Here is a 17,734-nt window from a genome sequence, read left to right on the forward strand (position 1 = left end):
CAGTATAAATACTTAATGGTGAACGGTAAATCGTCAGACCAGCGTCACTCCCCACAGCGACCACTCACCTATCTTCCCTCCGACCTACTGTACACAAGGTAGGTGCCAACAGTCTATCTCACTCCCGGTACGGACCTCCCGCCCAGTACGGACCTCCCGCCCAGTACGGTACTCTCGCCGAGTACTGACTTCACTCCTAGTTCGGTATTCTCGCCTAATACGGACCTTATCCTGTGAAAAATTCTTATTCAGCAAAATGAATACTTGGGGTATTTATTAGGATTTGAGACGATAATATATATATTCAGTCATAAGCTTCAGCACTCTGATGGTAAAGTCCAAGTTGGAACTTAATGAAAACGGCGTTGGAAAATACCAAGTTGGATGTCCACCTCCACCTCCACGGGTTAAGTTTATAAGTTCAGAGCTGTGGTGCTCATTAAAAGTGGAGAGACAAAGAATTGTTTCACTGTGTCGTACCATCACCAACGCTGTGTGTGAGTGTGTGTGTGTGTGTGTGTGTGTGTGTGTGTGTTTGTGTGTGTATAATAATTCGGTGACGGGTCAGCGCCTCGCGGCTCATCTGGGCGATAAAGTCCTCTCCGGGTCATTACAAAGCATAGAACGTTACTGGGGGCGGCGTGATTGGACTTTATTCCCAAATGTAAAGTTGCCGAGCGCAAGGGGTTCAATCACACTGTTCTTTAATGGAATTTCTTTGCAGGATGTGGCGTTTGACTAACGACGCTGCTGGTGGCTGCCTGGCCTCAGCCTCTCTCCTCAGGAGGTTACTTGCCTCGACCAAATCCCGTCTGTCAGCTGTCACCTCTGTCGTGTACGGCACCGCGTCAGACCTCCGTCAACGTCAGACCGTCCTTGAGTCAACACACAGTACATCCACAACACAAGTCAGACAACAGGTGGTGCCAGCACGGTCTACCGGACTCGTGTCCAAGCTTACAGGTCAGTACCAGACCAGCGTGGTCAGCGTACAACCAACGTGGTCAATGACAAGTCGTAACCAAACACTGTGCCAAATCCACCTCGTGGGGAGACTCGTTATGTTTACCTCAACTCGCGTCGTGCCACCGGTCCTTCACGTCACCCGCACACAGGTACAAACACAGGTAGTACCTGTAAGGTGGCTTACAGGTGCGGTCCGAGCAGACCGTCATAACCTCGGGCCGGGCGCAGCAACGTTGCGTCGGCGTGTCGTCCCAGAGCCGTGACGTGGTACAGACCCGCGTCCAGACCGTCGTTCAGACGCTGCCTCCGTCGTCCGCCCGTCAGGGACAGGTAACACACTCGCTTCCACCGTTACCTCGACGCAGTCGGCAACAGGTCAGACCAGCTATGTCCGAGGCAAAATGTTTCTGCCTCCCTACGTACAGCGCCAGCAATCATTTCCCTACTTCGTCAACACGCGTTACCGACTACTTACGTTGCTCTCGCGAACAGGTGGTGACCAGGACCAAGCATCGTCGCGAACTGGGTGAACCCAGGTGGTCCCTCAGGAGGTGGTGCGAACACAGGTAGTGCCCACCACCATCTACACCACCGTTACGAGACCAGGGGTTCAGCCCTTCACTCCAGGTACCAGACGGTGGTCAGACCAGTATGTCACCCCCCGCCCACATAGTCAAAACCCAGCAACAAGTGCAGACCCTCCAGTGGTCCAAGTGCCAGTCAGAACCGGTTATCACAAAACATAAGTTGTTCGAACTCAACAACAACAGCAGGTGGTCTACCAGACCGTCAACCAACCACGACAGGTGACCGTCACACAGACCATCACCGCCACCTGTGGCAAGACCGGATACAACTACCAGCAGCCAATGAGACCTTTTAATATCAGAGGATAAGAAGTAGGGTGTTATTTGAGGTCTAGATTATCATGTTTCCTAAACGACGACAAAAACTTAATAATCTTAACATAACGAAAGTTGACGTTATTATTTGTGGTAGTGAGGCAGGCGGCCACATCTTGTGCCTCTTGTGAACCATCTTGCCGGTACTTTGTACAGATTTGTATTTATATGTTAAATATAACTTACTTAAAATAACATGATCTTTTTCTGATAAACCTGTATCACCGCCCTAGACGCTACTCTTGGTAAGTCTCAACTTCGGTTGTTGTTACAATAATCATGTTATTGAAGAGTCTTTATAAAAGTTCCTGTTTATAATGTCCCTTATCATCTAACTTTTCACAGCAAAATAGAAGGTGGTGCTATTGACTCTGCTGAGTGGGCGCATATAGGGTCTCGCTAGATCGACAGCGGCGGCGGCAGGTGTGGGAAAATAGACTGAATCTCAATCGTCTCAGAACGGGTACCTTTACCACAACGCGACTACTGTCGGCCTCACATCTACCTTACAGACCCAGTACTCCACCCAGGTCTCATCCCTCCACCGTCTACCAACAACAACGACGTGCAATACGTCACCCAGACGTCCGTCCGCACACAGCGGGTATACACCACTTATGTGTACTCTGAGGTGGTCCGCACGGAGTGGTGCCTCCGTCAGTACCAGATTGCCAGTGACCTGTGACCCGCACCCAACCAGAACGTCACACACAGGTCGTCACTCTGCTACAAGTCAACTACGTCACGTACAATAAGCCTGTGACGACACAGGTCGTACCAGACCAGATGCTCACCAGCATCCTGCAGGTCCCAGCAACTGTTGTCAGGAATGTTGTTTCTACACAGGTGGTTCCTCGGCAGGTGGTGAGCACCGTCTACCAGACACAGTTTGTCACCAGGACCCAACAGCTACCTGGACAGACCCGTACGTGGACCAGTACTCAGTACAGCACCATTGCTCCACCGTGGTAGTACCTGGCCAGGACGTGGTAAAAACAAAATGTTGTGAGGACCAACGTCACATCACCGGAACCGTCACACAATGAGCCAAGACCCAGGTCATCACCTCCGCAATGGTTCCGTCACTACCATCTTCTCGGTGGTGGTCACCAACACCAGACACAGTACGTAATGACGCGCACCCAGGCTGAGCAGCAGGTGACCACCGTCTACCGCACACAGCAGGTGCCGGTACGTCACCAGGACCGTCCTGCCGTCCCCCAGCAGGTGGTGAGCACTCGGGGTGTCGCTTACAGGTGGTGCCCCACAACCATCTACAGCCAACAGGTGGTACCGGCTGTGGTCAACCTGCCCGCAAGGACCAGGTACACCACAGTGTACAGCACCTACGTCCGCAGCTACCGGGTCAGACCACTGAGTGCCAGACCAGCGTGGTCTACAGGACCAACTACGTCCTCCACAGTGTTCAACCAGCAGTACAACACCGTGACGGCCACCAGCACCTACCGGCAGACTGCCAACACCGGCTACAACTACAAGGAACCTGCCAAAACTTTCAACGCCTACGGGCGCTAACTCGGGACGTGCCATCTACAGTGAAACAAAACCTGTACTGTATCACTTCATCACTGACCAACAGCAAGACAACAGACTTAAGAGAAGCTGCTAATACTATTTGTCTTATATTAAGCGAATGAGGATACAACCAAACATTTTATTATAATTATATTTAATAAATACTACGACAAATGTTACTATTCTGTTATTTTTACTTAAAATATAAAATAGAAATACATACATCTACATTGATAATAAATATATGATTGATGCCCCTCGTGTACGAGGATGGACGGCCCAAGGGCCACCGAGGCGTGACTTTGTTTAAAGTGTAGAAGCTGTCGCCAACACAACAACCTCACCCTAAGTTAACGAGTTGCATGACCCAGTGTCAAGGAATAGTCCGAGAAGACCGGACAACTCGCCAACCTCACTGGCTAACCATTACCCCAGAACACGATCCGCAAATCGATTAACATCCAGGTCCCCAATTACTGCTGGGTAGACAGAGGCAAATGGCGTAAACAAACTTGCCCATAGTTTCACCCTGACCGGGGATCAAACCCGGGTCAGCTCGCTTGCGAGGAGAGCATGCTGACAATACATTATGCTTCCAATAACTTCCCAGGCGGTAGTAACCCCCTTGACAGCTGACTACTACCTATTACCTACTACTACTAAAAATAATTAACGGTTTATTGAAAAACTTCAGCAGACCAAATGCTGAAAATATACATTAGATAAAAATGACTTATTACATATAAAGACATGGGGTGGGTGGGTCGTTTAACAAAAGCTTTCATTACTGAAAGGAGAAGGAACATGAACTGAACAAACAAATTATTATAGTTTACAGTTGATGGCCCGGGCTAGTCTCTTGCCTTACTGTGTGAGGTCACCAAGGCCACGTGCTGCAGTAACTAGTTCACAGGTGTTTACAGAAGGACCTCACGTGCTGCAGTAACTCGTCAGCTGGTGGTGTTGACAAAAGGACCTCACGTGCTGCAGTAACTGGTCCACAGGTGTTGACAGAAGGACCTCACGTGCTGCAGTAACTGGTCCACAGGTGTTGACAAAAGGACCTCACGTGCTGCAGTAACTCGTCCACAGGTGTTGACAGAAGGACCTCACGTGCTGCAGTAACTCGTTCACATGATGCCCCTCATAACACTATCCGTGAGGGAATTACTACGCCATGTGATGCCCCTTATAACACCATCTGTGAGGGAATTACTACACCACATCAGGCCCCTCATAACAGCATCTGTGAGGGAATTACTACACCACATCAGGCCCCTCATACACCATCTGTGAGGGAAGTACTACACCACATCAGGCCCCTCATACACCATCTGTGAGGGAAGTTACTACACCACATCAGGCCCCTCATACACCATCTGTGAGGGAAGTACTACACCACATCAGGCCCCTCACACCATCTGTGAGGGAAGTACTACACCACATCAGGCCCCTCATACACCATCTGTGAGGGAAGTATCACACCACATCAGGCCCCTCATACACCATCTGTAAGGGAATTACTACATCATCAGGCCCTTCGTAACGTCATCTGTGAGGGAGTTACTACACTACGTGTCTGCTGTTCAACACCTCAGCTCACATGATCTACGTGTGTAAACATTAATCTGTATGTTCACTGTATGTTCCTTCACCTTTCTAATGAAGGCTTTTGTTAAACCACCAATGTATGTAATAAGTCATTTATGTCCAATGTATATTTTCAGCCTTCGGGCTGCAAACTTTTTCAATAAACCGTTTATTATTATTATTATTATTATTATTATTATTATTATTATTATTATTATTATTATACCAACAGGCTACTAGGCGGCCGCCGAAGCAGCTCCGAATAGGTCTCGACCCTTTGGTGGTCAGGACAAAAGTATGTGTATGTGCACATTGAAGTCAATACAAATAGTCTACATGTTCTAGTTACTCAAATGTTAAGGCACAAGCTCCCCCACTAACACACGGCAGCAACAGAGGAGGTCCCAGCAGGTAGCCTCCCTTACACCTGAGAGTGAAGACGTAAGCAAACACCTTCAGCTGACACAAACAAGTGAATGTCTGTATCTGAGGTCCAACCATTCATCACCCATGCAACCAAGCATCCATATCCAATCATCCATACACCCAATTATCCATATACTCAATTCCATTCTATATATATATATATATATATATATATATATATATATATATATATATATATATATATATATATATATATATATATATATATTTTCATGTAGATCCACAATGAAAATGTGGATAAATACTTGATAAATAATAGGGAACAACGGAGCATCTTAGTTGTTTTATTCAAGACATCTTCAGTTGCCTCTGAAGATGTCTTGAATAAAGACGAAAGATATATATATATATATATATATATATATATATATATATATATATATATATATATATATATATATATATATATATATATATATATATATGCTGATAACCACAATCATCCATGTATCCAATTCCCCATTGTAACCAATCAGCCAACAGAGCCAGGTGGAGGTACAGAGGTCTTGGTCACCTGTGGGAGTCACCCAGGTCTATAGTGTAAACCTTGGGAATTACTATACCACCTTCGTCTTGCCCTCTCTCCCAGTGTTTACATAGTGACCACCATTGGTTTGTGTACACAACCACCCACTGTCTGGTATACATCTTTTGTTTGTCTGATACATCCACTATGTCCACACCCACTGTCTGCGTATACACCCACTATGTACACACCTACTGTCTGTATATACACCAACTGTGTACACACCCATTTTCTGTGCATACACCCACTGTGTACACATCAAAAATCTTTTTCTGATTAGGTTATCGACACGACCATTGCTGAAGGTAAGTTATCCGTGTCAGGAGGCAACTGTGACAAAGAAGGTTATACAGTACGGGTATATACCCAACCCGAGTGATCCCAGGCAATTTTTAAGGTATAGTATATAATTTATATCACCTGCACCTCCAGTTGTACGTGGGATGGAATGAGGAAAACGGAAGCCACAAGAAAGGGAGGAAATGGTCCGGGAGAATGACGCAAGAAAAGAATGTAGAAAGGAACAGGAAGAATCAATAACAGAAGGAAATAACACACACACACACACACACACACACACACACACACACACACACACACACACACACACACACACACACACACACACACACACACACACACACACACACACACACACACAGTATAACGAACATCGAGAATGGAATTACAAAAAAATAGATGAATAAGTTACTTGTGATTTCTCGTAAACACAGGTATTGTTATTCTATCCTGTAGGTTGTGTAAGTTACTTGTTGAAGAGCCTGTAATAAACACACCTGAGGTCGCCTTGTTCCCTTATGAAGGCGAGAATAGAGGTCGTGTCCTCTTCTGTTTATTTCACCTGAAGGTCAACCATCTTAATGCTAATCTACCTAGACCAACCTAACTTCACCCTATAACCTGTGCTAAACTTAACCTAACCTAACCTAACCTAACCTAACCTAACCTAACCTACCCTAACCTAACCTAACCTAACCTAACCTAACCTAACCTAACCTAACCTAACCTAACCTTGCCTGTAGCCTTACCCCCCAGCCTTCACCTAAGTTGCTTTATGGTGTTTAATCTTCAAGTCAAATAAGTGAACCTTTTTTTTTTCTCCTCTAAAGGGTGATATTACCACAACTACCACCACTACTACAAGTTGCTTTATCACACCCTGGATAAACTGTGTACAGGATGGAAGGGGCATGATAGGGAATGACGTGGAAGGGGCATGATAGGGAATGACGTGTGTTGTGACTATGGTTGGGAGGAGTGAGAGAGATTATGGACTGGCTTTCATAGTGTTCCATAGACGAATTTATTTTTAGGTGTTGCCTGGTTAGCTAATGTTTCTGAAGGATACAACACAATGTTTCTAGTTAATACAATACAATATTTCCGGAAGTTTAAAGCAAGAGACAACAGGTGTGTACTACTTTACCTGTGTGACATAAGAGACAACAGGTGTGTACTGCTTTACCTGTGTGACATAAGAGACAACAGGTGTGTACTACTTTACCTGTGACATAAGAGACAACAGGTGTGTACTGCTTTACCTGTGTGACATAAGAGACAACAGGTGTGTACTACTTTACCTCTGACATAAGAGACAACAGGTGTGTACTACTTTACCTGTGTGACATAAGAGACAACAGGTGTGTACTACTTTACCTGTGTGACATAAGAGACAACAGGTGTGTACTGCTTTACCTGTGTGACGTAAGAGACAACAGGTGTGTACTACTTTACCTGTGTGACATAAGAGACAACAGGTGTGTACTGCTTTACCTGTGTGACATAAGAGACAACAGGTGTGTACTACTTTACCTCTGACATAAGAGACAACAGGTGTGTACTACTTTACCTGTGTGACATAAGAGACAACAGGTGTGTACTGCTTTACCTGTGTGACATAAGAGACAACAGGTGTGTACTGCTTTACCTGTGTGACGTAAGAGACAACAGGTGTGTACTACTTTACCTGTGTGACATAAGAGACAACAGGTGTGTACTGCTTTACCTGTGTGACATAAGAGACAACAGGTGTGTACTACTTTACCTCTGACATAAGAGACAACAGGTGTGTACTACTTTACCTGTGTGACATAAGAGACAACAGGTGTGTACTGCTTTACCTGTGTGACATAAGAGACAACAGGTGGGTACTGCTTTACCTGTGTGACGTAAGAGTGAAAATTATGCTTCATGAGGCAGGTGAATGTACTGAACGACACCACATGTTGGAGGGAGATTAACGCCAGGATGTATGTCATCGAGGAAGACGGTCAGGGAGGACGGTCAGGGAGGACGGTCAGGGAGGAAGGTCAGTGAGAACGGTTAGGGAGAACGGTCAGGGAAAACGGTCAGGGAGAACGGTTAGGGAGAACGGTCAGGGAGAGCGGTGAGGGAGAACAGTCAGGGAGAACGAACAGGAAGAACGGTTAGTGAGAACGGTCAGGGAGAGCGGTAAGTGAGAACGGTCAGGGAGAACGAACAGGAAGAACGGTAAGTGAGAACGGTCAGGGAGAATAGCCAGGGAGAACGAACAGGAAGAACAGGTAAGGGAGAACGGTCAGGCAAATCGGTGAGGGCCTACAAACAAACAAACATTCAAAACAAACAAACAGGGTGAACATAAACATATAATCTCCCTGGGTAGAACTCAGGAAGATACCGCCGGTTTAAGGGAGCAAAGGGTTGAACTAAGTGACACATAATAACGAAATGAACGCCAACAGTCTTATTGTTCCCGTGCAGTGAACGCCGTGAGAACGTCCTAACCCTATAATTGAAAAGAACGTGTTTATTTTGTTGTTGTTGTGATGAACGTAAGAAGAGAAGTGAAAAATTAGTGAACGTGGATGTTGATAGAATGTTGGTCAAAATAACAGAACGCGCATAAAAAAACGAGTGAACGCACCGGGTGAAAACTGAACCCAGGTAAATAAGAGATAAAAGAAAGAAGAAATAATGAACACGAATATAAAGATAATTAGGATAAATACAAGAAAATTAGAAGGAAAAAATAAGGAACGCAGCAATAATTATTTTTTTTTTTTTTTACATTTGGGGAAACATTTAGGGCACAAAATTTCACTAAAAAAGGAGGGAGGGAAAGAGAGAGAGAGTGAGGGAAGGGGTGAGAGAGAGGGAGAGACAGGGGGTGAAGAAAGGAGAAGGGAGAGAGAGGGAAGGAGAGGAAGGGAATGAAAGAAGGAGATGGAGGGAGAGAAGGAAGGAGAAAGAGAGGGAGTGAAGGAAGGAGAAACAGGGAGTAAAGGAAAATAGGGAAGGAGTGAGGAAGTGAAGGAAAAATATAGAAACACATAAATACACAACACACGCACATAAATATACACACGCTCATAAACACACACATATGCAAACACACACACACACACACACACATACACACACACACACACACACCAAACAGATCTCCTCCTCTACCCATTCAATCACTAAAAAAGCGATAATGCAGCAACAATGAGACGCCCTCAAACACTCACACTTACCGGAGTAGCAGAGGAAGACCTTGATGTTACTGGTCTCCCTCGATTTCTGATTGGCTGAACAAGCGACCACTCAAGCAGCAGGTAGCGTAGTTAAGCACCTGGGAATGGAGACGGTAGTTACATGTGTGTGTGTGGGTGCTAGATTTACAATGATAGAGATTTTAGTATTTTCAGATTTCTTCTTATACAGGAGAAAGTACAGTTAACTACAAGCAGAAGAAGAAAGTAGACTCGACAGGAGAAAGTACGCCATATTTACCCATAAACAGAGAAAGCAGACACTTTCTTTTTAATACTTTAAAATGAAATGTTGCTGAAGAAAAAGTAACTACAGTACAAAACTCTCATATAATATTCAATGTAAAAGCTCCCCGTGTTACTTTCTCTGGGTCCTCGTCAAGACGATGTGCACGAGTTTTAAAGCCTTTAGATAACCAGTTGGGGGAAGAGTCCAGTCATGACTGCCATCCTTCAACATTTTATTGAGCGTTTTGCTTGCCAGGGAGAGATGCCCAACTCATGACTCCTCTCTCTCTCTCTCTCTCTCTTTCTCTCTCTCTCTTTCTCTCTTTCCAGTACAAGTGTTCGATAACAGTACTCTCTTCACTAACTAGAACAATTACTACCACATTAACTAACGACAATAACATCCAGTTATGAACGTCGTCAAGAGCCCTCTGAGGTGGTTGTAGGAGTCGTATCCTTCTTAACGTCTTGGAGTTGTCAGGGTAAATACACACCTTCAGCTCGGGTGAGAAATGGATACCATACCCGGGCTGTAGTCCATGACGGTGCAGCGCTCGCTCCTCCTACTCTGCCTCCTCCTATTCTTCTTCTTCCGCCTCCCCCGGCACGCGTCCTTCCCCACCAGCCATTCTCCGGGGGGCCGCGGGTGTATATATACTCCTTGTCCCAGAGCGTCTCCCACACTTCCTCTACTCCTGCCACAGATAACTTCAACCCATTGCTCTTCTCAGCTGAAATACAAGGTTGGTGTCTTGTCACCTTCAGGGTAAAGCGCTGCATGTTGTCTTAACGCCTACGAGAAGGGTGTAAGGGAGGGGCCATTTGGAGAACTTTTGACGAATCGTGGATTAAAATGTGTTTGTGAGACGAATTCCTGCGTTACAGCGAGTGAGGTTTTTCTGTGATTTAACTTAATGTCAGAGTGAAATGACAAGTGATACTGGTGCAGTTATGGTGTAGCTTCCTGTCCCCTGGAATAACTTTCACTCCCTCGTGCCTGACCTAATAGTGACCCCCTCCATATCTCACTGCATGACCTCTACCAGTGATTCTCTCCGTCCGGCACTATAAGAAAGACACTAATTGCTCAAGTTTTGTTTATCAGTGACATGTTCTGCTTTTAAATTACTTAATTGTCATTATGTTTGAGGAGTGTGTTAAGAGACGCGGAAGTGAGGATGATACACTACATTGTCCTGAGTCCCCAGAATTTTGTGAGGTCGAAGGTTAACATCATTCTCACCACACGAACATAAGAATGAAGGAAGTTCCACCCAGGCCATATCACTCGTGTATCTGTCCAGTCTATAGCTTCCCAACGAGTACGAGTTAATGATGGTATATGGTAATTTGCTCCGCTCATCCAAAACTCTTATTTCAAATTCTATGTTTAATTATTTCCCTCCTAAGTCCAGTTTAATTTAATATAAAACCGCCGCAGTGTTAATTTACTCACCTAATTCGCGCATCTAAATAATATAGTACTTTCCTATTTTCAAGTAAGAATTACATCTCTGAATATTTTCTTCTCTTGAAAGTTTATTTTGTGATATATAAGCAAAGATAAATATATATCTTACTAGGATATAACTCACCTAATATAATATGAATACTGGAGGAGGTAGGGGAACAATTGACTCATATCTTGAACTGACAACAGACAGCTAAGAGGCAGAGGTTGAATTACTGCTGCCATGACCCCACCAGTGGCCGGTGAGGGGAAGGGAGGGGACTCTATATTTATACTTACCGGGACACCAACACAGTATTTACACCATTATAGGATGATTTTGTTAGTTTATGTTTGTTGAAAATAACTTCGACCAGGTCAGCGGCTCGCGGCTCATCTGGGCGATAAAGTCCTCTCGGGTCAGCCCACAAAGCATAGAGAAATTGCACAGAGGGAGCGGCGCGTGATTGGACTTTATTCCCAAATGAGTTGCCGAGACGCGGGGGTTCCAATCACCGCTGTTCTAACCTGTGGAATTTCTCTTTGCAGGATGTGGCGTTTGACGGCGACGCTGCTGGTGGCTGCCCTGGCCTCAGCCTCTCCTCAGGCAGGATACTTGCCTCCTCGACCAGATCCCGTCTGTCCAGCTGTCACCTCTGTCGTGTACGACACCCGCGTCCAGACCTCCGTCAACGTCCAGACCGTCAACCAGGTCAACACACAGTACATCACCACAACACAAGTCAGACAACAGGTGGTGCCAACTACAGTCTACCAGACTCGTGTCCAAACACAGGTCCAGTACCAGACCAGCGTGGTCCAGCGTACAACCAACGTGGTCAATGACAGAGTCGTGACAAACACTGTGCCAAGTCCACCTCGTGAGGAGACTCGTTATGTTACCTCAACTCGCGTCGTGCCACAGGTCAGCTACGTCACCCGCACACAGGTACAAACACAGGTAGTACCTGTGGAGGTGACTCGCACACAGGTGCAGACGGTCAGGCAGCCCGTCACTAACTACCAGACCCAGGTACAGCAACAGACCCGCGTCGTGTCCGTCCCAGGCCGTGACGTAGTACAGACCCGCGTCCAGACCATCGTTCAGACCTCCGTCGTCAGTCGTCGGCAGCCAGGTAACACTCGCTACGTTACCTCGACGAACGTACAACAGGTGGTGCAGACGAGTGTCGTCCGCGGACAGGATGTTGTGAGAACTAGTGTGGTACAGCGCCAGCAGGTCATTCCCTACACGTCCGTCAACACGCGTTACCAAACTACTTACGTTACTCGCGAACAGGTGGTGACCAGGACCAACGTCGTCACCCAGACACAGGTCCAGACCCAGGTGGTCCCTCAGGAGGTGGTGCGAACACAGGTGGTGCCCACCACCATCTACACCACCCGTTACGAGACCAGGGTTCAGCCCTTCACTCAGGTACAGACGGTGGTCCAGACCCGGTATGTCACCCCCGCCCCTGTAGTCAAAACCCAGCAACAAGTGCAGACCTCAGTGGTCCAAGTGCCCGGTCAGAACCGAGTCATCACAAAACAGGTGGTTCAGACTCAACCTCGACAGGAAGTGGTCTACCAGACCGTCAACCAACCCCAGCAGGTGACCGTGACACAGACCATCACCGCCACTTGTGGCAAGACCGGATACAACTACCAGCGGCCAGCTACACCGTTCAACTTCCCTGGCAAATAGTCAAATACCCAAACATGAAAACCTGATGATAGTAATCGTTAACTTTACAAATAAGAGACAAAACAGTTTAAAGCATATTCACTTATATTATTACACAGTCTATATAATATTAAGGAAACAAAATGGACCGCAAAACCTCTCTCCATCAATCTCTTTACTTTTGTATTTATGTAAGTGAAAAAAATAAACTAACTACATATTTTTCTCTCAATTGAACCCACGGAACTAAACCACTGAGGCAACAAGACAGGTGAGCGTCTATCGCCTCTAGTTGTGTGTTTGTGTGCCTGTATGAGTTTATTTGTGTGCATGTATAAGCTTGTTTGTGTGCATGTGTGAGTGCGGTTGTAAGCATATGTTTAACATACATACACAGCCACGCTCACACATACAGTACACATTGTGCATGTGGGAGTATGGCCGTGTGTACTGTATTTGTGCATTTTAGGGAATAATTTCAATTGTGTACTAACGACACTGTCTCCGCCAGGATGAGAGGGCTCTTGCTGTCCCTGTTGGTGGGCTGTTCACTGGCAGCTTCTGTGGATCGACAGCGGCGGCAAATTTTTGGGAATGGACTTGATCTACAGTCATCCTTAGGAGGGTACCTGCCGCCCCGCCCTGGGCCATGTCAGCCCTCCACCATCTACCGCACACAGACCCAGTACTCCACCCAGGTCATCCCCTCCACCGTCTACAACAACGACGTACAATACGTCACCCAGACGTCCGTCCGCACACAGCAGGTATACACCACTGTGTACTCTGAGGTGGTCCGCACCCAGGTGGTGCCCTCCGTCCAGTACCAGACAGTGACTGTGACCCGCACCGAGCAGAACGTCCGCACACAGGTCGTCACTCTGCCACCACAAGTCAACTACGTCACACGTACACAACAAGCTGTGACGACACAGGTACAGTACCAGACCAGATACTCCACCAGCATCCTGCAGGTCCCAACAACTGTTGTCAGGAATGTTGTTTCTACACAGGTGGTTCCTCAGCAGGTGGTGAGCACCGTCTACCAGACACAGTTTGTCACCAGGACCCAACAGCTACCTGGACAGACCCGTACCGTGGACCGTACTCAGTACAGCACCATTTACTCCACCGTGGTAGTACCTGGCCAGGACGTGGTAAAAACACAAAATGTTGTGAGGACCAACGTCATCACCCAGACCGTCACACAGCCAGGCCAGACCCAGGTCATCACCTCCACCAATGTGGTTCCCGTCACCACTACCATCTTCTCCGAGGTGGTGGTCACCAACACCCAGACACAGTACGTGACGCGCACCCAGGTACAGCAGCAGGTGACCACCGTCTACCGCACACAGCAGGTGCCACAGTACGTCACCAGGACCGTCACCGTCCCCCAGCAGGTGGTGAGCACTCAGGTGTCAACACAGGTGGTGCCCACAACCATCTACAGCCAACAGGTGGTACCAACTGTGGTCAACCTGCCCGCCGAGACCAGGTACACCACAGTGTACCGCACCTCCGTCCGCACCCAGCAGCTACCGGGTCAGACCCGCACCGAGTACCAGACCAGCGTGGTCTACAGGACCAACTACGTCACCTCCACAGTGTTCAACCAGCAGTACAACACCGTGACGGCCACCAGCACCTACCAGCCAGACTGTAACACCGGCTACAACTACCCCTCGCCCTCTCAAGCCTTCAATGCCTTGGGAAAATAAGTAATGTTAAGATCCAGTTTAATGAGACCACCATATAAGAACAATTTTTATGTTTACTAATTACAGTGTAAAGATATGTGAGATGTTTCCAACTGTACTTCTTCTGTACTCGTAATGTATTTAACTAATACACGTAACACAAAAGATCTTCTATGAGTGTGTATATAACAACCTTATAACTATGAATAAATTCTAACAGTAAAAATAACATTAAGAATGACCGAGGATCTTTTTCTCCATGTAAAAAAAAACAATAATTAATATCTCAAGTGTCTCAGCGGGGGAGACATCTTGGGTCTATTAACACGACAGATGAAGATATACCTGCAGATTCTTCCACTACCTCATTAACTACCTACTGTTCTGTGCTATCCAATTAACCATATGGCGTCTCGCTGAACCACTTTTACTCCTCTCAAAACATTACTGAGTGACTGTTGTTCCTCACGTATGAGACGGGTATGTAATGGTCATCAGACATATTGTACACCTCCACCGTCCGCGTTAACTGCCTCCCTACACACACATACACACATATCCTCCCACACATGAATATTTATCCCCCCTACACCTTCACCCAACACCCCCCCCTACACCTTCACCCAACACCCCCTACACCTTCACCCAACACTTCTACACCTTCACCCAACACCCCCTACACCTGCCTAACACCCTCCTACACCTTCGCCCAACACCCCCTACACCTTTCACCTAACACCCCCTACACCTTTCTGCCTAACACCCCCACACCTTCTTCACCCAACACCCCCCCACACCTTTCTGCCCACACCCCCTACACCTTCACCCAACACCCCCTACACCTTCTGCCCAACACCCCCTACACTCTTCACCTACACTTCACACTGCCTAACACTTCTACACCTTCACCCAACACTTCACACCTTCGCTCAACACCCTACACTCTGCCCAACACCCCCTACACCTGCTCAACACCCTACACCTTTCTGCCTAACACTTTACACTCTTTCACCCAACACTTCTACACCTTTCACCCAACACCCCCCACACCTTCACCCAACAGCCCCCCTACACTTTTACCTAATAGCCTTTACACTCTTTCTGCCTAACACTTTACACCTTTCTGCCCAACACTTCTACACTCTTTCGCTCTCAACACCCCCTACACCTTCACCCAACACCCCCTACACCTTCGCCTAACACCCCCTATGCACTTTCACTCCAACACTTTCACCTGCCCAACACTTCTACACCTTCGCCCAACACTTTCTACGCCTTCGCCCCCCCTACGCTTAACGGATGCTTTTTATGTAACAGTCCCGTCCTTCCACTTCGTCTCTCTGTGCGTACTGAACACTTCCCTACACTCACGCACACCTCCCATCATTACCCCATCATTTTCCCACCAAGTATTACATTTGGTTTGAAGAATACTCGCAATATTATTACACAGTCTTTCATCATTAATTCCATGTCATGTTTATTCATAGAGAGAGAGAGAGAGAGAGAGAGAGAGAGAGAGAGAGAGAGAGAGAGAGAGAGGCTCTGTATATATTTTGGTTGACTGGAACTACTGAGTGGTTTAGTTGGGTGACCGGCGCTACTGACAGGTTTAGCGGGTAACCGAGTCCCTGAGAGAACTTTTCCCGGTCTAACTTCTCCCTTCCCCTCCCCTCCCAACACCCACGCTTCTCTACCCTCCCACGCCTTCTTGGTCATCACAGCCCTTCCCATATCCTAGTTAAGGTTCCAAGCCTCGTCATACCCATGCCTCCTCCACCTGACTTGACGCTGTGGGGTTGTCTTAATTCTTCGGTGGCTTGTGTGAGTGACAGGTCTGAATGTTGCTTAAGTACAGGGGTTCGAGGATGACACGCTACTGATGGCTTATACGGCTCATAGGCACGTTATAAAGTTTTTATACACACACACGCGCGAGCGCGCGCGAGCCACTGATTTTAGGTGTTATAAGTGGCGCCAGGCCCTCGTGACGGACACCCAGGGTGTTATAAGTGGCACCAGGCCATCGTGACGGACACCCAGGGTGTTATAAGTGGCACCAGGCCCTCGTGACGGACACCCAGGGTGTTATAAGTGGCGCCAGGCCCTCGTGACGGACGCCCAGGGTGTTATAAGTGGCGCCAGGCCTCGTGACGACACCCAGGGTGTTATGGCGGCGCCAGGCCCTCGTGACGGACGCCCAGGGTGTTATATGGCGCCAGGTCTTCGTGACGGACACCCAGGTGTTATAAGTGGCGCCAGGCTCGTGACGGTGACACCCGGGTGTTATAAGGCGCCAGGCCTCGTGACGGACAATCCAGGGTGTTATAAGGCGCCAGGCCTCGTGACGGACACCCAGGGTTATGGCGGCGCCAGACCGTGACGGCCACCCAGGTGTTATAAGTGGCGCCAGGCCCTCGTGACGGACACCCAGGGTGTTATAAGTGGCGCCAGGCCCTCGTGACGGACACCCAGGGTGTTATAAGTGGCGCCAGGCCCTCGTGACGGACACCCAGGGTGTTATAAGTGGCGCCAGGCCCTCGTGACGAACACCCAGGGTGTTATAAGTGGCGCCAGGCCCTCGTGACGGACGCCCAGGGTCGACCCGTCACAGTTTCAGGTCTAAGGGTGTGAGTGGACAGTCGACTACCTCGACCCCAAACTCCTGTCGGGTGAGGAGAAACAAACAGCTGTAACTTGAGCTGTCAGTCACTACCTGTCAGGGGGACACTATAAGGCTCCTTGGTGCTACCATCACCTCACCCTTACTAACCCTTATCTTCACCTCACCATCACTTCACCTTCACCTCCCTTCACCATCCCCTCATCTCACCATCATCTCCCCTCACCCTCATCACCCCCCCCACCCATCTCAATCCTCACCATTAAAACTGTGCATCACTATTAAATGTTATCTTATCACATTCAGTCATTCTTTACTGCCAACAGTCAACAGTCATTCTTTACTACCAACAGTCAACAGTTATTCTCTACTACCAACAGTCAACAGTCATTCCTTACTGCCAACAGTCAACAGTCATTCTTTACTGCCAACAGTCAACAGTCATTCTTTACTACCAACAGTCAGGGATGATCGTGGTCATCACCGTTCAGCCTCCAGTCATCAACATTCACTTTGAAGTTTGTTATTGTGGGAACTGCT

General features: G+C 47.5%; 2 protein-coding genes across 3 annotated transcripts in view; both read left to right on the forward strand.

Annotated features, from left to right (window-relative positions):
• LOC121868566 (nuclear factor related to kappa-B-binding protein-like) overlaps positions 1-17,734 on the forward strand; it is a 27,196-nt gene continuing 9,462 nt past the window's right edge. Inside the window, exons 1-2 of one of the 2 annotated variants that reach the window (XM_042369317.1) lie at positions 1-98; positions 11,734-12,022. In XM_042369317.1, the coding sequence (XP_042225251.1) occupies positions 16-98; positions 11,734-12,022 (372 nt within the window). In that variant the 5' untranslated portion in view covers positions 1-15. Of the gene's footprint in view, positions 99-11,733; positions 13,092-17,734 lie in introns of those variants that run through there. The other variant, XM_042369316.1, reaches the window with a different exon arrangement.
• On the forward strand, positions 10,418-14,743 carry LOC121868568. The gene is made up of 2 exons (XM_042369320.1): positions 10,418-10,477; positions 13,383-14,743. The coding sequence occupies exon 2, from the start codon at positions 13,384-13,386 to the stop codon at positions 14,590-14,592; it is 1,209 nt and encodes a 402-aa protein (XP_042225254.1). The 5' UTR covers positions 10,418-10,477; position 13,383; the 3' UTR covers positions 14,593-14,743.

Source organism: Homarus americanus, unplaced genomic scaffold (assembly GCF_018991925.1).
Source record: "Homarus americanus isolate GMGI-L3 unplaced genomic scaffold, GMGI_Hamer_2.0 scaffold59495, whole genome shotgun sequence".
NCBI lineage: Eukaryota > Metazoa > Arthropoda > Malacostraca > Decapoda > Nephropidae > Homarus > Homarus americanus.

Excerpts from the sequence above, each read along its gene's own strand:
- LOC121868568 (XM_042369320.1), top strand. The coding sequence starts at position 13,384 with ATGAGAGGGCTCTTGCTGTCCCTGTTGGTGGGCTGTTCACTGGCAGCT.